Source organism: Trichosurus vulpecula, chromosome 8 (genome assembly GCF_011100635.1).
Source record: "Trichosurus vulpecula isolate mTriVul1 chromosome 8, mTriVul1.pri, whole genome shotgun sequence".
NCBI classification, from domain to species: Eukaryota; Metazoa; Chordata; class Mammalia; order Diprotodontia; family Phalangeridae; genus Trichosurus; species Trichosurus vulpecula.
Genome location: NC_050580.1, coordinates 185,931,855 through 185,955,157, shown reverse-complemented (window position 1 = coordinate 185,955,157; position 23,303 = coordinate 185,931,855). Strand labels below are relative to the sequence as shown.

The window sequence follows — 23,303 nt, the reverse complement described above, 5'->3', positions numbered from 1 at the left end:
CCCTGAAGACACCTGGCTCATCTTTCTGCCTAACTTAGTTCCTGGGGCCCAGATCCCTCCTGATTCAAGGACTCTTGTTCATTTCCACGCTGGTATTTCAGACCTGTTTTGTAAATAAAGCTCTCTTCCCTCCCAGGGAAAGGATGACTGGATACAAAAACAAAAAACAACAAAAAAAAATGCTACAATGAATGATTCTCTGGAAAGGCAAGAGGGGTATAACATTTTGGAAAGTGTAGGTGGTATTGAAAACAAAAATTTCAAATTAAAAAAATCATAGGGATTTGTAGTTAAGACATGGAAAGGTGAAATATCCTGGTTAAATCCCCCAAATTGTAGGAACCCAGAATCCTGAAATTCATGAATCATGGTTTCATGCAATTTCTCATTAGAACAGTGATCATTATGATTTATTTCTGCACTCTTGATTCTTTCTGACCATCAAAATTGAGGAGGAAGGGAGCCAATAGCAAATATGTGTTTTATGTATATACATTTTGGGGGGAGGAAGTAGAGGGAATATAAGGGATAATAGGGAGAACAACATTCGAAAAGCACAAGGAGAAATATTAGAGAACTAACCATTTTGCAAACACTAAGTGTTACTTAGTGTGCTACGTATAATGTTAGGTGTTGAAGCTTAGCTCTAAATGATTGTGGGACCTTCTCCCCCATCAGTTTCACTATTTATAAAGAAAATGTTTCTGTAAACCTTTAAGTGCTATATAGATGCAATTATTTGTTTTTATTAGAAATTAAATTTAGGACTACAAATCCTTTTGTATAAAATAAACTTCCTGCATGATTAATAACTGAATAAATGATAAAAGAAGAAAGATGATTGATAATTGTACCCTGTATGAAGGAAATAAGGTAGCTTTATCAAAAAACATTATTGGTAGGGAAGTGGTTGCAAAGATTGTTATTCACATTATAAGGGTAGAAGTGAAGATAGAAGTTTTATCAGTTCCTTAAAATGGTTTAGTCCAATCATATAAAGCAACATATGGTTATAGAGTTTTCTCTTGAAATAAAATTTGCATTTAATTGTGGAATCTTAAAATGTGGGTGTTCATAAGGGACAAGCACACTTTGGCAAAATGTTTAACAGTATCTTAAAAATATTCAGTACCAAGTCAGTTAATTGGTAAACATTTTTTAAGCTACAATATACCAGTCACTGTGCTAAGTGCTAGGGATACAAAAAAAGGGCAAAAGACAATCCCCATTCTCAAGCAGCTTGCAGTCTAAAGAGGAGACAACATGTAAATAACTGTGTACAAATGAGATACATCTATTGATCTCTACATATCGATAGATGTACGTATCTATATATAGATGTTAATATCTGTAAATATAGATACACATACACAGAGAGGATAAATGGGGGACATTTGATAGAGGGAAGGCACTAACATTAATGGGGATCAGGAAAGGTTTTTTTATAGAAGGTAGTATGGGATTTTAGCTGGGAAGGAAGGCAGGGAAGCAGAGATGAGAGAGAGTATTCCTGGCATGAGGAACAGCCAGTGAAAATGCCTGGAGTCTGGAGATAAAGTTATCTTGTTAGAAAAAGAACCAAGAGGCCAATGTCAATGGATCACAAAGTACATGGAGGGGAGTAAGATATAAGAAGACTGGAAAGGAAGGAGGGGGTCAGACTGTGAAGGGCTTTGATTGCCAAATGGATTTTATATTTGGTTCTGGAGGTGATAGCCACTATACTTTAGGAAGATTAATGGATTGGAGTGGAGGCTGTAATATCAATTGAGTTGGGACTTTCTTACCGTTTTAAAATGATTAAGTATCTTTGAGTCTTACTAGGTGCTAAGCCCCAAGCCCAAACCCAAATTAGGTGCTAAACCTATGTGGGTGTGAATTGGTAACCAAGGTGGGGCCCCAGGTGGGGCTAACTAAGGGAAGGCCTAGTTTACACATGAGTTTGAGTGACATGTTTGGGACATCAGAGGCTTTTAGAACACGTGGGTTTAATTCGCCTATTTGTGACGATTTCAGGTCACGTGGGTGAGTCACATGTGTGACTCACCTTTGACCCTGAAAAAGATATTAAACCAGGGGTTGGCTTTCTTTTTTTTGGAGCTCTTACCCACAGCAGTGGGGGCACTCATGATTCTGGGCCAGCTCTTGTTATGAGCTCCTGGGCTGAACTTAGATGTTGGTAACTATGAATTGTATTTGGTCTATCTGTCGTTGTCTGTAATTTGTTCGTATTTTGCTCTGAAGTTCAGGGTGCTGGCTTTTTCCCCTGAACTAAGTGAATGGTATTTGTATGCTGAATTAAAGTAAACTTGTCAACCCCTTAACGTTGCTTCCCTTAGTAAATCAGATCAAAAGAACGTGGGCTTTGGCAGCGTTCTTATTGGGCTTGTGTTAGTCTTTCACCCCCACAACAACTGCTAACTGGATTGTTGAAACAGAGGCAGACTTGTACAAGCAAGGAAAAGATTAAAAAAAAAAAACTACGTAGTCACTGCTATCAAGGAGTTTACATATTATTAGGGAGACAAGTTTCATGGCTAATCTGCAGATGGAGCTGTCTGTTTTATTTTAGCCACTTCCTCTAGTCTGATCCTTGTATCCTATTTTGCTCAACAATCCGAAGAACCCTGGAAATGTGACCAGCCTCTATTTGGCAGAAAGAGCAGCAGTGGATTTGTGGAGAAGATTTTGGTTCGCTCTGAGGAAAAATTTCTTAACAATTAGAGCTCTCCAAAAGTAGAATTGACTGTAGTCCTTTCCCTCACTAGAAGACTTTAAGCAGAGATTGAATGACTATGACTGTTTATTAAAGCTGATGTAGAGAAGTATAGGTTCAGGTATGAATTATACTAATTGGCCTCGGAAGTTACTTTTACCTCTGAGATTCTGTGTTTGAAAAAAAGAAATTAAGTGAAGTGAGAGTTTGGTTGAAGGAGGTTCAGTCCAAGTCAGCACTGAAGCTCTGAAAGGAAAGCTGTTCTTTCATTACAGAAGGCATAAGGAGTGTGGAACTATAAATGACCTTACATTGCTGACATCCCATGGGGTATTTTGAGAGATGCCAGTAGTGGCCATCTATGTTAACTATGAAATCTACTGGATTCTTAATTCTATTTACAAGCTTTTTAGTGTGATCTGAAGTCATATAATGCCTTGTTTCATTGATTCTTAGCTACTTACCTCTAGCACTTGCCATCCTCTTGGCATTGGTTTTCTGCGATTCAGTTTACATAAAAGTCAGTAAGTCAGTCAATACACATTTTCTGAGTGCCTCCTATGTGCCAGCCACTCTGCTAATTGCTGGGGACACAAAGAAAGGCCAAAGACAATACCTGTTCTCAAGGAACTCACAATCTAATGGCGGAAACAATGTTTAAAGAATTATACGCAAACTATAGACTGGATGAAATGGAAACAATTAACAGAGGGAAGGCGCTAGAATTAAATGGTATCGTAAAGGCTTCCTGTAGAAGATTGGATTTTAGCTGAGATTTGAAAGAAGTAAAGGAAGAAGGAAGGGGGAGATCAGGAAAGGGGGCATTCTGTGCAGCCAATGAAAATGTGCAGTCTGGAGATGGAGCTGTTGAGGAACTGCAAGGAAGTCCACTGTCTCTGGGTTACAGAATAGATGGGGAGACTAGAAAGATAGTTTGTGCATAGGCTCATGTTACAAAGGTTATTAAGGATATAGAAGAAGGTTTCGTAGCCAGTGTTTACCTTTGCAGACACCCCCAAGAGGTAGAATGGTATATTGCTCCTGTTTTATAAAATAAACGAAACTATTAAAATGTTAGAATATGGGGTCCCAAGACACATCATAGATAATATGTCTTACTAACTTTTGACTCTAAAGTTGGCTTTTTTTTATCAGATTACTTAGCTCATGCTCTGTTAACTGTTATTCAGTCCTCCTTTTTTGTAATGCCCTGAGACTTTCGTACTAGAATAGAGTATAGGAAAATGGTTTTCTTTTCTCTTTGTGGTTCTCACACAACCACCAATAGGTATTTATCAATTTCCTGTTATATATCAGTGAGTTGCAAAGTACTTTGAGGGCTGTGAAGAGGTATTAGGCAAACTCCCTGTCTTCAAGAAATTTGTGTCATGGTTGACGATATAAGACTAACATATAACAATTAGAACATATGTAGGAGTGGGGAACCTGTGGCCTTGAGACTACATGTGGCCTTCTGGTCTTTGGGTGCAGCCTTTTAGCCTTTTGACTGAGTCCAGGTTTTACAGAACAAATCCTTTTTTAAGGGGATTTGTTCTGTGAAGTTTAGATTGAGTCACAGGGCCACACTTGAGGACCTAGAGGGCCACATGTGGCTTCGAGGCCACAGGCAGGTTCCCCACCCTTAGTACTGAACATAAATACAAAAAGAATTCAGTTAAGGCAAAGTCCATTGTGGGCCGAAGATTTCCTGGAAGTGTTTTGGTGGAAGAATTGCAACTTGGGATGATCTTCATTGTGAAGGATGATAAGGATTTGGCTTGGCAGAGGGAAAGAGGGAGGGCATTCTAAGCAAGCAGAACAGTATAAGTTAAAAGAATAGAGGTAAGGGATGTACATGAATTATGTCCTGAGAGTGCAGAAGGTGCATGCTGGGCGCAGTGGAAAATCAGATGGATTTGTAGTTGTATTATCTACCTTGGGCCTCAGTTTCCTTATCTGCAAGTTTACTTCTAGTGCACTCACTTATGTGCCCTTGCTTACTACACACACACACATACACACACACACACACACACACGCATATATTTAAACATATATATGCTATACTATATACACACATGTATATACACATCCACAGACACACAGAGGCACGAATGCAGGCAGCAGACTGGCTTTCGCTAGAAAGGGCTTTGAAAATTAAACAGAGCAGTTTAGACTTGAGGCAGTAGATTTCTGAGCAGAAATAGTTTAAGATTGCTTCTAGATTTTAGCAAACCTAATCACCAGTTCTTCTATTTATTGTTAGGGCTACCAATTACACTTGCAGTTCTCAACCTCACCACCCCCTATTTTGTACTTTTTACCTTTTGTGGATGTGTAGTATGCTTTTCATTGTCTAAATGGTAGTAGAGGGTACTTTATAAGAGAGATGCCATAATTATTTTCAGTGAAATTAGAGTTACAAAGAAATTAGAGAAACAAAGAAAACAAACCAAATGGAAGTGAGTAGGGAGTGGAAGAAGGCCATATGTACTGAACTAGTTGTTAGGTACCTTATTCTGTGGTAGTTGTTAGCAAAATGAAATGGAACATTTGTTAAGTGGCCTATTGAATTACCTGTTGGTTTTTGGGGTTTTTTTTTTGTACTTTTAAAAATGATTGAATGATCAAGTATCTACTAAGCACCTATTGCATATTAGGTGCTGTGCTTGCTAGGTGCTGGGTATACAAAGGCAGAAATATGTCAGGTCTACCTGGTAGCTTCCCATCATAGGAATTTGACTAGCCTGTTTCAAACATGGCTTGGATATATCACCTAATTGAGAATGAAGAAACCTGGGTGCTTGTCCTACCCTCTCCTTTAATGAATTAGCTACATGATCTCATGCAGGTTGGGCTTCTGTTCTTTTAACTGCAAAATGAGTGTTCTCGATTAGATGTTCTTTAATGTCCTTACAGCTCCAAAATTCCAAATTTATAATGGTATATGTATATGTGTGTGTGTCTGTATGTGTGTATAGATATGTACACACACATATATGTACGTATGTGTGTGTGTATATATGTATACAAATGTGGATTTATTGGGCATAAGAGGGATAGATAAAGAAATAGGAAAGGGGAAGTTGAGAGGGATGGGATACTTTAGGGCAGGGTTTCTAAAATCTTTTTTATGTCATGGGACCCTTTAGCAGTCTGAAGTCTATAGACCCTTTCTTAGAATACCTACATTCTTAATTATGTAAAATAAATGGAAGGAAACTCTAAATTATAGTTAGATATTATTAAAAATAAAGATGTAATTTTTTTTTCCTTGTCAAAGTTCATGGACCACCTGAAATCTATCCATAGACCTCTTGAGGGTCCATGGACCCTAAGCTTCGAACCCCTGCCATAGGGGGAAGGGAAAGTAGGGGAGAGATGAATGGAAAATAAAAAGGGGCCCCCAAGGGTTAGAAGGGTGGTGCTAGAGGCAAACAACTTTTATTTCACAATTTTATTTAAGGTCACTCCTAGTCTTAGTGATATTAGTAATCTTATATGAGGAAAACATAGCTTTGTTTCCCCTGGTTATCCCTAGGGATAGATACATGTATACTGTGTGTGTGTGTGTGTATGTATATTATATATATACATATATATGTGTGTGTGTATTATACACACATATATACATATATATACACATATATATGCATACAGCACACCTGTACACATACATATATGTATACATGTATGTATATCTGACCATACCAGATAACTGTAGAGTACATGCCCAATAACCTTAGAAGGGATGTCACTATCCACTAAAGAGACCAGAAAATGCCTCCTGGAGGATATAGTACATGAGTTAAGGCTTTAAAGGAACTCAGAAATTCTAAAAGAGGCTTATGTGGGAAGAACATTCTAAGCATGGGAGCATTCCAGCCAGTGCAAAAGCATTGATGTCTTAGGCCAATGTGGCTGTATCATAGAGTGAATTGAAGGAAGTATAGTGTAAAAAGATAGGAAAGTTAGGACAGGGTCAGGTTGTGAAGAGCTCTGCCAAACAAAGAATTTTATATTTTATCCTGGATGATAAAGGAGTTACGAGAGATTATTGAAGCGAGAGGGCTGACATGGTTAGACCTGACACTTTAGGAAAATAACCCAGCAGTGTGATTGGGTCCATATGAGTGGAGAGAAAGATGCTGAAGAGAAAGAAATTACAAGATTTTTGCAATTGATTAAATATGTATGGAATGATCAGTGGAATGATCAAGGATAACAGGTTCCAAATCTGGGTGATGGAGAAATTTAGAAGAGGGGAGAATATAGAAAGATAACTAATTCCCTTTTGGACATATGTTGACTTCGAAATGCTTATAGGATATCCAGTTTGAAGTGTCCAACATGAATTCTGTGATGTGACACTGGAGCTCAGAAGAGAAGCTGGATAAGTTGATATTGGAATCATTTGTATAGAGCTGATAAGTGAACTCATGGATGCTGATGAGAGAATAGAGAGGGAAAAGAAAGAAGGCCCAGGGCAGACTTAGGGGCTTACTTAACAGTTAGTGAGCATGATGATATAGATGGTTTAAAATGTCTAAAACTAAACTCATGATCTTCCCTTCATAAACTCACCCTTCTCCTCCCTTCCGTATACTATAGAGAGCAACATCATCCTCTCATCCCTCAAGCTCACAAGCTAGGAGTCATCCTGGACTCTTCACTATCTGCCCTGCCCCAATCCAATATGTTTCTAAGACCTATTTTGCCTTTGCAACATCTCTTGAATATGACCTCATTTCTTCTCTGACACTACTACCATTTTGGCAGGCCTTCATCACCTCATACCTGGACTATTGCAATAGCTTGCTGAGGCGTCTGCCTTCCTCAAGTCTCTCTCCACTCTAATCCATTCAGCCACCAAAATGATCTTCCTAAATCACAGGTCTGTGGGCTTTTATAGTCAAAAAGGCTAAGCAGTGGTGGGATTCAAATGAATTAACAACCTGTTCTCCCCGGAACTGAGCCTACGCTCTGCCCCCACCGCTGACATGGCTGGCGCAGACCTCCCCGCCCCAACAACTTGTTCTCAGAACTAAATCTGAAATTAGGTACTGAACCGGCAGAATTCCACCACTGGCTATAAGACTGTGTATACCATTTGACCCAGCAATAACACTACTAGGTCTGTATCCCAAAGAGTTCAAAGAAAAAAGAAAAGGGCCTATATGTACAAAAATATTTATGGTAACTCTTTTTGTGGTGGCGAAGAATTGGAAATTGAGGGGGTGCCCATCAATTGGGGATGACCAAACAAATTGTCATTTACAAATGTAATGGAATACTATTGTGTTGCAAGACATGACAAGCAGGATAGTTTCAGAAAAACCTGGGAAGACTTCTAAAAACTGATGCAAAGTGAAGTGAGCAAAACCAGAAGGCCATTGTACACAGTAACAGCAATATTGTATGATGATCAACTAAATGACTTACTTAGCTTCTCTGATTAAGACAGTAGTGATCCAAGACAGTTCTTAAGGACTTATATTCTCCAGAGAGAGAACTAATGAAGTCTGAGTGAAGACTGAAGCATAATTTTTTTTCACTTTATTTTTCTTGCTTTTTTTTCAACATTGCTAATATGGAAATGTTTTGCATGATTTCACATGTATAATTGATATCACATTTCTTGCCTTCTCAATGAGTGGGGGGGGTGAGGGAAGGGGAGAATTCAGAACTGAATATTTTTAAAATGAATATTAAAAATAAATAAAAAAGAATAGCCTTGTACCTCCTCAAGAATCTACAGTGTCTCAATCCCCCACCTTCCTCCTTGACTTTCAAGATCTCCCTTTCTAACTCTCTTCCTTTTCTCTACAATCTCACTTCTTTTGACTTTCTAAATGTTTACTTCACGCTGGCTGTGATAATCTTACTATCTTTTTCAACTATTTTGTTCATTTTCCTGCCTCCACTCATTCCTTTATTCTTTCTCCTCTTTTACTGTATGTATAGCTTACTTGCCCAGCCTGGGAAGCTTTCTTTCTCTAACCCTACATTATTTTTATTCATTCTCCTTCCCTCTTGATACTCAAGTGACCACTTTCTACATTATTATCAGAACACTTAGGATATACAACTTCAATTTTGTCTTACATTTTTTCAAGTATTTATATTATTTCCATATCTATATTGTAAGCTCCTTTAGATCAGGGACCATGTCACATATTCTTATTTTCCCTCTCTTTATGGCACTACCTTCTCCCCGCAAAGCACCTCAGCATTGGCGTAGCACTCGTATACCATAGGTGTTAAATTTGTGCCTGGTGATTAAAAGATGGCAGAAGGAAACTAGCATTTGTGAGGTACCTACTATGTGCCAGCATTGTGCTATGTGCTTTACAAATATCTCATTTAATCCTTATAACAACCTTGGGAGTTAGGTGATATTATCATCCCCATTTTACAGTTGAGGAAACTAAGACGGATAGAGGTTAGGTGACTTACCCAGGTAAGAATCTGAGGCTGGATTTGAACTTGGGTCTTCCTGACTCCAGGCCCAGTGCTCTAGCTACCTGTGAGGCTGGGAAATAACGACGCCATTGTTCTTATTCCCTAAAGATATCCCAGAGCATGGGGCCCTTTGTTGAGGCTGCTAAATCATCAGAGTTGAGTGAGACAGCATAACCTGGGGCATGATTTGGAATAGCCAGGTTCATCCCCACACCACTCATGTGGGTTCTTATGTTTTTCCTAACAGGAAGATGAAGTGGTTCTCCAGTGTGTTGCCAACATCCACAAGGAGCAAAGAAAGTTCTGTTTGGCTGCTGAAGGACTTGGGAACCGCCTGTGTTTCTTGGAACCAACTTCTGAAGCTAAAGTAAGGTTTACCACCCTCCTCCTATCCTTTCTCCTCCCTTCTCAGAGAGTGCCCACATTATGTACCAGAAAAGAATGGTTTCTTTTTCAGATTTGAAAATGAGATACTAGAAAATGGCTTTGTCTCTTGGTTAGCGATGGAAGCAGGAATGTGGACACAGCAGTGTGAAGTATGGGAGGTACTCTTGGTCCGTCCAGCATTCAGTAGTACACCAGTGACTTTCTAGGAAGTTATTCATAGAATCTTGGATTTTTTGAACTGGAAGGCACCAAATAACCCCTTTTCTAGATGAAGAAATAATCACTCTGGGCTTATTCTTATTAATCACTCTGCCCCCAAACATGTCCCCACTTTACTTTTCCTTCTCTCCATCCCTTTTTGGTTAATTTGCAGAACTGTGGATTATAATGTTCTCTACTTTCAGATATGAGAAGCAGTTGCATAGTGGATAGAGAATTAGCCTTGAAGCCAGGAACCAGGTTCAAATTCTGCCTCTGGTTGTGTTACCAGGCAAGTCACTTGACCCCTTGCTATTCTAGGCAACTCTCTAAGATTGTAAATTGCAGAGAAGATTCCAAACTACATTGCCAGAGGGAGTTCCTTATACTAATTACATCACAGGACTAGTTCCTATCTCTACTTTCAGGTGTAAAATTTTTGATATGGTTATTTGCAAATGTATATCATTATGATATTTGATATGCTAATGGTGTGGTAGTTATCTGCCTTGTATACCTGATGGGAAGAAAATACAAGAATTTTTTTTGATGACTTATACTTCTGTTGTTTATTTTTTTTACTGAACTTTTCCATCATCTGTCTTTTGTGTATAATTTAGCTTTTGTTATTACAGTTTGAGGTGGATGTAAGTAGTCTACATTTTCATGATACTCCCATTCCTGTGTACCTTGAAAGCCCAGCTGAGTGCCTATTTCCTCTACAAGCATTTCTTGGGCTGTGGAAGAGGTGAAACACCTTACCATGTCTAAGCTGACTAACAAACTCTTCTCTTAGGCAAATATGTATATACATGTATTTATTTGTTTATCACTTAAGAAAGTTTGCAAAAAATGGAACACCTGCCTGCGTGAATTTATGTGATTCATATTTCTAAATAATGCTGCCCCCCAATAGCTTTGTTTCTTTGTTGTGCATGATGGCTTATTATCCTATGAATACATTGATATCTGTCTATAGTCATAGCACTCACACAGAACATATTAAATAAAATTAAAGAGGAAGAAATAGACCACACTATATCCTGTTAAAAGTCTATTGCCTAATTTCCTTTATAAAACCATTACTCTTGTCTGTATCTTTTGAACTCTGCTATCTGAACTCTTCTATAAACCTTTCAAGGGCGGAAACCAGGTTTTTGTATTTTCTGTACTATTTTGTTTTGTCTGAATCATTATTTAATTTATATAGGGGATCCTAATGAAGAAACTCCTCTGCCAGTGCAGACCAGCATCTGTACCAAAATCTGTAGTCTTAGATTGTTGCCTGGTACATTTTAACCAAAAAAATTTCACAAGTCCAGAAGATATGCATTGCAGCTGGATTTATTACAAGAGACATGAACATGCATGTGGGACTCCAGGTGCAAGCAAGGAGTTCACAGTCCAAACAGAAACTTGCATATTTATGTGATTACAACCAAGCAGGGAAGAGAGACACCAATCCCCTCCTAAATGGGCGTGGCACAGCAGGAGGAAAAGAACAATAGGGATGGGGAAAGGACTAATTCCCCACCCTCCCAAGGGGAGATGAAACCATGAATAAGATGGCAAAAGCAACATTCTTTTCTCTTAGGAACTGCTAGACTATGAAGATAAGATGGCCTGCTTATCTACAAGGGTTCCAGCTACACAACAGTTTCTTTGATACAGACTGATTGGTGCCTGTCTTGACTCCCAAAGGACACACAGGGAGTTCAGCTTGAGATGCAAATAACAAATTATGTGTCAGCTTGGGGTGAGGGTGGGCTTCATCCTTGACTTGTTCAGGGGCTTTTGCACAGTTCAGGTCCAGTGTTTCTGGAAAATATGGCAACGCAAAAAGACAAATTCAGGGGACCCCTTAACAACTAGTGTGTAGCAGATGTGGAATTTGAACCCAAAGATTCATATTTTACAAATTACATTTAAATTTTGGTGGAAATAATTATATATGGCTCCTTGGCTAAATGATTGCCTTCATTTTATGTTTGAGGAAACTGAATCATAGGGAGACTTATACTAAGTAATACTGTCAAGTCCATGACAGGGCAGGGAATTGCAGAGTTCCTAGATGTGAATTCTGAGCCCCTCCTTCTAAATATGATCACCTACTTAGAACTGCAAAATTTTTATCAATTAGAGCAAAACACACCACACTTTCAGCCCTATGAAAAAATTCTCTGAACTTCTTTAGCGTTCAGTTCCACAGTATCAACAGAAATAATTTATAAGGTAAAAATCCATATTTCAGATATAGGTAGTAAGCATTAGGTTATAGACAGCAGAAATTATTCCATTCAGTCTGCAGATTGTAAATCAAACAGGAAACCCTAGAAACCATTAGAATCTTTATCTAGGAAATGTCAAATCAGTTAAGGATTAAAATGATTATCACCCGTGTAAGTAAACTCAAGAAACATTGAGGAGGACCAGTAGGGGAATCAAGTAAAATAGAGAAAGAAAGCTGTTGGAAGGAGGGGACCAAGAAGATGTGGTACCATAGGGTTTATATGGCAGCCCTCTTATCTTTTGTTAACCCCACTGTTGTTTTCTCTACCACTGAGTCCAGATCTTGCCTCATGGATGCCTTTTTTAAAAAAAATTTCAGACTTTTAACATGAAGCCTTACTTGCCGGGACCAAACCTTAAGTTCTCTTGTGACTTGAAGGCCATGAGTTTCTTTTACTCCACTCCTTCCACTACCTAATATCAACACACCATTTTCTAAAGTAGTTAAAATTTATTTATTATGAAGCACTGTAGGGCAGGGAATTGTTGCAATAATGGATGACAAGATTCATAGTCCATAGTTAATAACTATTCTTATACCTGACTCCTGGTCCTTCAACATATTAAAAGATTCTTTCATACTATCCTTAGTCCTCTCATGCCTAAAATTCTTTTTGGTCCATGTCTTAATATTAACTTATAGCTTTGTGACTATGAAATTGCTTGGCCACAGCTACCTCTCATTCTAAGCAGTCTCAAAGTATGTCATGCACAAAATAGGAGCTTACTAAACATTTGTTGAATTGAATCTAAAAAAGAACGCAAGTATTAGATGCATGACACAGGAACATGAAGCACATAGTGACTGAGAGAATCTAAGACTTTCTTCTAAATGTTGATTTGCCATCATATCTTAACCCTTGACCCTGGAAGCACAAGGGTTTCCTTTCTTGCCTGGCTTGTATAGGGTGGTGACCAAAGACAGAATAGCAAATCTAGAAACTTTATTAACATACTTGATATGTATAAGGCTATCTGAACTGTGGTGGAGAAACATTCTTCAATGGGACAGAGTTTGGGCATGGTCAGAATTCAGTGCAGTAGATCATGAACTGTCTAAGCAAAATGAGAGCAGCAGTGAGGAAAACATGAGCTGACCAGGTGATGGAAGCTTGATCTGCTCAGGAAGCAGTTTGGATTTTCTCGTGACATTTATCTCTTATGCCTAGAATAGGGCTATCCAACCTTAGGTTTTTATTGAAACAATAGATGATATGTTTTGATTTGACATTTTAGTGAGAGCTCTGAGGTAGCTTGGCTTCATTTACTGAAGCATTTATGTAAATTTCTATGCTTGTCAGCGGGCAACATAAATCACACTGTGAGCTTCATTTTGGACAGCCCTAACCTAGAAGATATTCAGACCACCCTTTCCCTCCTTCCATCTTATACTTTGCATCTATGGACTACAGGCTACTTAGGTCCCATGAAATTATGATGTTAGTTAACAAAACATTACCATTCAAAATAAATGGGCGCAGATCTAAAGGAAACCCTTCCTTCCTTAATAGTTACTGAGCACTATCACTAGGAACTGGGCCATAGAGGGAGTTTTATAATATAACATCATTGAAGATTACTAAGTACCCACTGGGCCCATTTAACAAGAGTGATTTGTTGAAAAATGGATATTGATGTTTTTCCAGTGCTTCACATTTTACCATTTATATCCAACATTGTTTTTCCACTGATGATTCCAGTTAATTACTCCTGGAACTTGTCAAATAGTCCTGAAACTTCTAGAAATTTTCTGAATCCTAATTGCTCAATGACCTCAAAATGGCACCAGTAAAAAGTAGGTTCCATCTAATATATGTTGTCAGGTGAACAACTGTAATGGTAATCAGGGCAGGATTTTTTTCTGTTCTTCTCTTTTGGAATGCTAAGGCAACCACATGACTTTAATGAGTCTGGCCTTTGAATGGGGCAAGTAAAGTGGGATCTTTTGTCTTGGAATGTTTCTCAGCACTAAGACAGTTGGGAGTCATTGGAAACAATGTATGTGGTGGTACTAGTGATTAACTATCCCACACCCTGGTTTTAGTGATTTCTCACACCCTAATTGGTGAGCCTTGAGCCCTCAGGGTTCTGAGCAGGGTATATGTACTGGAAGGTTAGTGTTTTGCTTTTGGGGGTATACTCATTGAAAGAGTGATGAAACTCTGGGCAAGTCGTTGAAAGAACACCTCCCCCCCACCCCCGCTTTGATAGAAAACCCAGATGTTGGTGCTTCTCTGGTAACTATGTATTGCTATGGATAGACTGGTTTGTGTTATTTGCTCAGTTTATAATGTATGCTTGTAATTTCTGTTTGTATTTGCCCTGAAGTTCAGGGGGCTGATCTTTTCTCCCTGAACTAAGCAAATGATATATGTACATTTAATTAAATTGAGATTGTTAACCCCTTAAAGTTGCTTTCCTTAGAAAAGCAGATCAAAGAACATGGGTTGGCAGCCCTTCTGTGTGCCCTTGTTATTGGTCTTACACAGCCGCAGTAACTATAGCAACATTGTTGTTACAGCAACATACCTTCATTTCCTTCCTTCATCTGGCATACAGGCCAAAGCCAATTTTCATAATGTGTGAAAACTCTTCCCTTACTTGATCTCTATTATTATTACCTTGGTTTAATATTCCTGTGGTCCATTATTTTGATGTTTCATTGTCTCTCTCACAACATATGTACACATGAATGGAAGTTTAAAATTTCTGTTTTATACATGGGAAAATTAAGGTGTCTAGACAGAGGTGAAGTGACTTGTTCTAAATGACAGTCTAGAAACAAATTAGGAACTTGCTCAAGTTAGGAACAATAGTCATTTCTAGAGTTTATTTGAGCCACAGCTACAATATAAGAAATTATTTCCTTTGCTTGTTCAGTTGTATTTTAACTGGGGTATTCCTAGTTATTTTGGGAAAAGCTGTATTTAAAATGTCTTTTCCAGTTTTCATAAACAGTAGTTCAGATGACCACTTGTCAGTATTGTTGAAGAGTCAATTCTTGGTGAGGTGAAAGTTGGACTAGATAGTTTCAAGGGTCATCTCTTGGACAATCTATAAGATAGATTGGCTATGCCCTTGAAATATTGCCTTGGTAATTTATCAGCTCAGAATTATAGCATCCCCTTCCTTCTTAGTTAAGGACAATCTGATCCCAGTCGTAGGTATTTTATTTTAATAATGAATTAATTAATTGTGCAGAGTAATACCATATCTACTGTCCATTTATCATTTTACTAGATGAAAGCTGGTAAGTAAACCCAAATGTACTAAAATCAGGTATTACTTGAGTTCAGATATGCTGCAGATCTTGCTATCTTACTCTCTGGTCCTAATAAATGCTGTAGTGTCTCAGTGAATTTTCCCCCTGTAACAAACTCCTGGACCTACTAATAAGATTGATTCTTACCTCAAACCTCTCCCTACTCTAGTCCATGCTCGACTCAGCTGTGACTTTCCATGTCACCCCTTTCCAAATCCCCTCCCTCAACTCAGTAAACTCTAGTGGCTCTCCTTGTTACCTCCAGTTTAAAATATAAAATCATCTGAGTATTCTCCTTCCTCATCTCTGCCTCCCATCTCCCTTGGGTTCCTTCAAGTCTCAGTTCCTTCAAGTCTCAAGTCATGCATTTCAGCTGAAGAATTAAACATACTTTTATAGTGGTATTTCAGGGTTGTTTTAATTTGCATTTCTCTAATCAAAAGTGATTCAGAGCACATCATCATATGCCTTTAGATAGCTTTGATTTCTTCATCTGAAAACTGCCTGTTCATATCCTTTGACCATTTATCAATTGGGGAATGGCTTGTATTCTTATAAATTTGACTTAGTTTTCTATATATTTTAGAAATGAGGCTTTATCAGAGACACTTGTAGTAAGAATTGTTTCCCATCTTTGTGCTTTTCTTCTAATCTTGTTTGCTTTGCTTTTGTTTGTACAGAACCTTTTTAATATAATCAAAATGCTCTCTATCTCTTGTTTGGTCATGAATTCTTCTCCCCCCTGTAGATCTGACAGGTAGACTATTCTTTGCTCTTCTAATTTGCTTATGGTGTCACCCTTTATTGTCTAAATCGTGCATCCATTTTGACCTTATCTTGGTATAGGGTGTGAGATGTTGGTCTATACCTAGTTTGTGTCCTATTGTTTTCCAGTTTTCCCAGTAGTTTTTGTCAGATAGTGAGTTCTTATTCCAAAATTTGAGGTTTTTGGATTTCTCAAACACTAGGTTATTATGGTCATTTACTACTGTGTCTTGTATACCTAATCTATTCCACTGATCTACCACTCTATTTCTTAGCCAGTACTAGATAGTTTTGATGATTACTGCTTTATAGTATAGTTTGAGATCAGGTATTGCTAGACCTCCTTTCTTTGTATTTATTTCATTAATTTCCTTAATATTCTTGACTCTTTGCACTACCAGACGAATTTTGTTATTTTTTTCTAGCTCTATCAAATAATTTTTTGGCAATTTGATTGGTATGCACTGAATAGGTAAATTAGCTTAGGCAGAATTGTCATTTTTATTATATTAGCTCAGCCTGCTTGTGTGCAATTGACATTTTTCCAGTTGTTTAGATCTGACTTGATTTGTGTGAAAAGTGTTTTATAATTGTGTTCATATAGTTCCTGGGTTTGTCTTGACAAGTAGACTCCTAAGTATTTTATATTGTTTACAGTTACTTTAAGTGGAATTTCTCTTTCTGTCTTTTGCCACTGGGCTTTATTGGTCATATAAAGAAATGCTGATAATTTATGTGGGTTTATCTTCTATCCTGCAACTTTACTAAAGTTGTTAATTATTTCAAGTAAGTTTGTAGTTGATGTTCTAGAGTTCGCTAAGTATGCCATTATATCGTCTGCGAAGAGTGATGGTTTTGTTTCTTCATCACCTCTTCTAACTTCTTCAATTTCTTTTTCTTTTATTGCTATAGCTAATATTTCTAGTACTATAGTAGTGGTCTTAATGTGCATCCTTGCTTCACCTATGATCTTATTGGGAAGACTTCTAGCTTATCCCCATTAGAGATAATGCTTGCTGATGGTTTTAGATAGATACTACTTATCATTTTAAGGAACATTCCCTTTATTCTTATGCTCCCCAGTTTTTTTTTTAAATAGGAATGGGTGTTGAATGTTTTTTCAGCCGCTATTGAGATAATCATGTGATTTCTGTTGGTTCTGTTATTGATATGGTCAATTATAATGATAGTTTTCCTAATATTGAACCAGCCCTACATTCCTGGTATAAATCTCACCTGATCATAGTGTTTAATCCTTGTGATATATTGCGTTACTTGCTAGTATTTTGTTCAAAATTTTTGCATCTATATTCATCAGGGAAATTGGTCTATAATTTTCTTTCTCTGTTTTAGCTCTTCCTGGTTTAGGTAGGAGCACCATATTTGTGTCATAACAGGAGTCTTGTAGGAATCCTTCTTTGCCTATTTTTGAAAATAGTTTACATAGTATTAAAATTAATTGTTCTTTAAATGTTTGGTAGAATTCACTTGTAATCCCACCTGGCCATGGGGATTTTTTCCTAAGGAATTCATTAATGATTTATTCAATTTCTTTTTCTTAGATGGGATTGTTTAGGCATTCTTTTTCCTGATCTGTTAATTTGGGTAATTTATATTTTCATAAATATTTATCTGCTTTACTCAGATTGTCAGATTTATTGACATATAATTGGGCAAAATATTTTCTAATGATTGCTTTAATTTCTTCTTCATTGGTGATGATTTCACCAATTTCATTTTTGATACTGGCTTTTTGGTTTTCTTTCTTTTTTTTTTAAATCAAATTAACCAATTGTTTATCTAATTGATTTTTTTCATAAAACTAGCTCCTAGATTTATTGGCTCAATAGATTTTTAAAAAAATTTTCAATCTTGTTAATCTCACCTTTAATTTTTAAGATTTCCAATTTATTGGTCAATTGAGGATTTGTAATTTGTTCTTTTTCCTGTTTTTTTTTTTAGTTGCATACCCAATTCATTGATCTGTTCTTTTTCCATTTTGTTGATGTAAGAATTTAGAGAAACAAATTTTCCCCTAAGTGCTGCTGTGGCTGCATCCCATAAATTTTGATATGTAGTCTCTCATTGTTGTCATTCTCTTTAGTGAAATTATTTATTATTTCTACTTTTTGTTCTTTGACCCACTTATTCTTTAGTTTTCAATTGTTTTTTATCTGTGTTTCCACTATGTTTCCTTTGTCTAATGTAAATTTTATTGCATTATGATCTGAAAAGAATACATTTACTGTTTGTGACTTTTTATGTTTGACTTTGAGGTTTATATGCCCTATTATGTGGTCAGTTTTTATAGGTGCCATATGCTACTGAAAAAAAGGTATATTCCTTTCTGTTCTCATTCAGTTTTCTCCAAAAAATCTGTCATATCTAACTTTAATAATATTCTATTTACCTCCTTAGTATCTTTCTTGTTTATTTTTGGTAGGATTTGTCAAGTTCTGAGAGGGGACAGTTGAGATCCCCCACTAGTATAGTTTTGCTGTCTATTTCTTCCTGTAACTCACTTAACTTTAAGTATTTGGATGCTATGCTACTTGGTACATGTATGTTTAGTATTGCTTCATTGTCTATGGCACCTTCTAGCAAGATGTAGTTTCCTTCCTTATCTCTTAATTATCTACCTAATAAAGGTCTATTTTTTGCTTTTACTTTGTCTGAGATCAGGATTGCTACCCTTGCTTTTTTTTTTTTTAACTTCAGCTGAAGCATAATAGATTTTGCTCTAGCTCCTTACCTTTACTCTATGTGTGTCTCTGCTTCAAGCATGTTTCTTTTAAACAGCATAATGTAGGATTCTGATTTTTGATCCACTCTGCCATCTACTTATTTTATGGGAGAGTTCATCCCATTCACATTGAAAGTTATGATTACTACCTGTGTATTACCCTCTATCCTGTTCTTCCTCCTGTTTGTCCTCTCTCTCCTTTCACTCTTTCCCTCATCACCATTGTTTTGCTTCTCTATATCACCTCCCCAATCTGTCCTCCCTCCCCTTTACTTACTCTCCTCCCTTCCTTGCTTCCCTGTTGGGTAAGAGATTTCTATATTCAACTGATTGTGTATATTATTCCCTCTTGAACCAATACTGTTGAGAGTAAGGTTCAAGTGATGCTCATCTCCCACCTTCCCAGCTTTCCCTCCTCTGTAATAGGTTTTTTGCAATGTAACAAAGATTAGGAAGAGGTAGAAAATTGGGAAAGAATCTTTACAACCAGTGTCTCTGATAAAGGCCCCATATCTAAAATATGCAGGGAACTGAGTCAAATTTATAGGAATACAAGTCATTCCCCAGTTGAGAAATGGTCAAAGGATATGAACAGGCAGTTTTCAGAGGAAGAAATTAAAGATATCTATAGGCATATGAGAAAATGCTCTAAATCAGTACTGGCTAGAGAAATGCAAATCAAAACAACTCTTGGGAACCACATCTCTCCTGTAAGATTGGCTAACATGACAAAACAGGAAAATGATAAATGCTTGAGAGGATGTGGGAAAATTGGAACATTGTTACATTGTTGGTGGAGTTGTGAACTGGTCCAGCCGTTCTGGAGAGCAATTTGGAACTATGTTCAAAGGGCTATAAAAATGTGCATACCCTTTAACCCAGCAATACCACTTCTAGGGTTACATCCCAAAAAGATCATACAAGTGGGAAAGGGACCCATATGTATAAAAATATGTATAGCAGCTCTTTTTGTGGTGGCAAGGAAGTAGAAATCAAGGGGATGCCCATCAATTGGGGAATGGATAAACAAATTGTGGTATATGAATGTAATGGAATGCTATTGTGCTTTAAGAAATGGGGAGCAGATGGACTTCATTATAACCTGGAAAGATGTATATGAACTGATTCCGAGTGAGGGGAGCAGAACCAGGAGAACATTATATGTGATTACAGACACATAGTAGCTCTAAAGACTAACTTTGATAGACTTGGCACTTCTCATCAAAGCAAGGTTCAAAGACAGTTCCAAAAGACTCATGATGGAAAAAGCTGTGCACATCCAGAGAAAGAAGTACAGCCTGAATGCAGACTGAGGCAAACTATTTGCTCTTTTTTTCCCCTTCTTTTTTGGTTTTGTCTCTTCTTTCTTATGATTCATTCCATTGGTTATAATTCAACTGGACTATTATGTAAATAAGTTCAATGCGAAGGCATGTGTAGAACCTATATCAGATTACATGCTGTCCTGGAGGGAAGGGGAGAGGAGAGGGAGGGAGAGAAAATTTGGAATTCAAAAACTTGTGGAACTAAGTGTTGTAAACTAAAAATAAAAAATAAATTTAAAAAATTTACATGTAATTGGAAAAGATACATATTTGAAAAAAAACAAGTCTTTACACCTCTTCATGTGAAACCCCTGCCCCCTTAACTTGACCTCTTCCCCTCCTACTTGGGAGTGGTGATTTTTAAATTGACTTAATAATGGAATTGTAAGATCACAGGTTTTAGAGTTAAGGGAGGGATTAATTTGGTTTTCTTAATTTAAAACTCCCTAGGGAAAGTGATGTGCTCAGATGCTCTAGATCACTCATTTTAATATTTAGCAGTCCAAGATATTATGGAATGCTTTGGTATATTCAGTATTTAGCAGTACATGTCATTAGTAAATTCTTTTTATCTGACCTACATTCTTCTGTTCCAGATAAACCCAATTCATTTCTATCTGTCTTCATTAGAGATAAAAAACCATTGGTTCATGAATGCCTTTTAAAGACCTTCCTTGGGACTAGTTTTTCACCCCCTACTCAGTCAGTTAGTGGTAAAATTTAAAAACCTAGATCTGATATTCAGTTTTTAACTCTGACCTTTATACCACTTTATTCCACCAAAAGCCTTCTTTTTAAGCATCTGACTAAATTTGCCAGTTTTAACAAAATTTTCAAAACAGAACTGATGGCTTGAGTGCTATATATCCTGGAGATAGGAAGATTAATGAGGTGACCTCTGAAGCACTATAGGTGATCTTTTGAATTGAGTTGATTTTCAAATGTGAAAGCTAGGTTTACATTTCATCATCTGTTCTAAAGTGAGATGATGAGTAAAGCTTGTATCTTATGATGTTATCCAAAGCTGTTGTCTCATAAACAGGTTTCATTTTGCTTAATTTAATTAGGTGTTAAGCTCCTTGCTTGTCAGAAGTCTTTTGTTGACCTTATAACCTTATAATTTCAATTCTGATAGAGTGACTTTGCAAAATGGTTAATTGGCAGGATCCTTGGAATTCAAAAAGGGTCTGTCTACAGTTCAGTTGAAAAACTCATCTGAACTCATTATGTCTAGTTGGCCCCAGACAATGCTTTATTTCCCATTCAGCCATCCACCAGGACACCACGGCATACCTAACATAGGCATCCAATCATTTTCCCTGGCCGACACTTTCATATAGATATCAAATCCCCTATTACAATGTAAGCTCACAGATGACAGGGGTTGCCCCATTTTTATATATATTCCAAGTGCTTAACACAAAGTAGGAACTTAATAAATATTTGATTGATTGATTTTAGGGCATTGCTTAACCACACCCCTCCCATATTAGATAAAGATATTTAAATCTTCAGTTTCCCTAAGATCCTTTGCTCCATCATCTTTCCACTTCAAAAAATTAGTCTTGTTTCTTTGTTCATTGTTTTAAATTTTCCAGATAAAAAAGATGATACTGTATACCCAGAGTATATGCTTTGAGGTTTGGGGTTTTTTTTTAGTAGTTGGGATAAATTTGCATTTTCTATGCCAACTCTCTCATCTGATGTTCCCTCTGAACAGCAGTTCCTATTTTTCAGGCATCTGGCTAGGGTTAGGGATTAATTCTGTGGTCAGGAAACAAAATAAAGCTATGACCTTGTCTTTGTTAACACTCTATTACAACCTAAGCAAACAAACTAATCTTGGGCAGGTTTCCCAGATGTCATGGTAATAAACGAATTTACTTTTTCCAAAGCTCGTATGATTTTCATAGTAAGCCAAAATTCTCTTTGCTCCCCACCTTATTCAGAATGAACTTAAGAAGGAATGCTGCCAGAGAGGGACTTGCCAAATTTGAGGAATTTATCTTCGTGGGATCTGATAGTTCTTGCACAAGCAAAACTTATCTATTATTGAGGGGGGAATCTCTGTATCAATTTCTTGCTGTAAAGTGTTCTTTTGACCAATGGTGTTGGCTATCATAACCTTGTTCTTTAGAGATGATCTTGTGGTACATCAAGAAGAAAAAGTAAACTCTTATTGTTATGTCTCTACCCTTTTGTTTCTGATGACAGGGACCTTGAGTCATACAGGTTAAATGTGATGAAGAAGATGGATATGACAAAGGTTGAAGAGGTGGAATTTGACAGGTTGGATGTTGGGGGTAAAGGAGAGAGAAAAGTAAAAAATGACTGAATTCATGAGTGTAGGTAGCCGAAATATGCTGCTACCCTCAGAGGAGATAGAGGAGTTGAGAAGAACAAGTCTTAGGTAGAAGAACTTCAATTTCCTCATCTATAAAATGAAGAAATTATACTAGATGAATTCTAAGTATCTGTCTCACCTTAAGTCCTATGAATAAATTAAGTTTAGTACATTTATTTGAGGTGCTGGAGTGAGACCCAGGCATTGATACATAGTAAGCCATTGGAAATTTAGGAGTGGAGTGCAGGAGTGATTAAAGCTAGATTTATAGATTTGAGAGTCATCTGCACAGGGGAAAATCGAAGCCATCTGAATGAATGTTTGAAATCACTAGGTAATGAGGTAATGAAATCACAGGTAATGAGAAGAATAAAAGGTTTAGGACAGAACTTTAAGGGATACTCATCTCAATGGAGGAGGAAGATAATCATGAGAGTATTCAGAGGAGGGGGTCAGGATGGTGAAAGGCCTTGAGTTGATGCCATATGAAGGTGGAGTAAAAGGAAACGGAGATGTTTAGGCTGGAGAAGGGAATACTCAAGGTAGGACAAATATTTGATGAGTTGTCATTTAAAGGGGGATTAGATGTGTTCTCTTTGGCCCTAGAAGGAAGAACCAGAAGGAATTGCTGGAAATCACAAATAGGCAGATTTAAGATTGATGTTAGAGAAAACAACGTATCTGAAAATGTAATGGGTTCCTTAGAGGTAAGACGTTTTCCTTCATCAGATGTTTACAGGCAGAAACTAGATGACCACTTAATGGGTATATTGTAGTGAGTATATTTTTCTCACATAGGTTTGATAGATGAC

General features: G+C 37.2%; 1 protein-coding gene across 1 annotated transcript in view; it reads left to right on the top strand.

Moving 5' to 3' along the window:
• Nucleotides 1-9,298: 9,298 nt before the first annotated feature.
• The window catches only part of RYR3 (ryanodine receptor 3), a 633,352-nt gene continuing 619,347 nt past the window's right edge, over nt 9,299-23,303 (top strand). Inside the window, exons 1-2 of the mRNA XM_036736677.1 lie at nt 9,299-9,310; nt 9,426-9,545. Coding sequence (XP_036592572.1) covers nt 9,299-9,310; nt 9,426-9,545 — 132 coding nt within the window. The remainder of the gene's footprint in view (nt 9,311-9,425; nt 9,546-23,303) is intronic.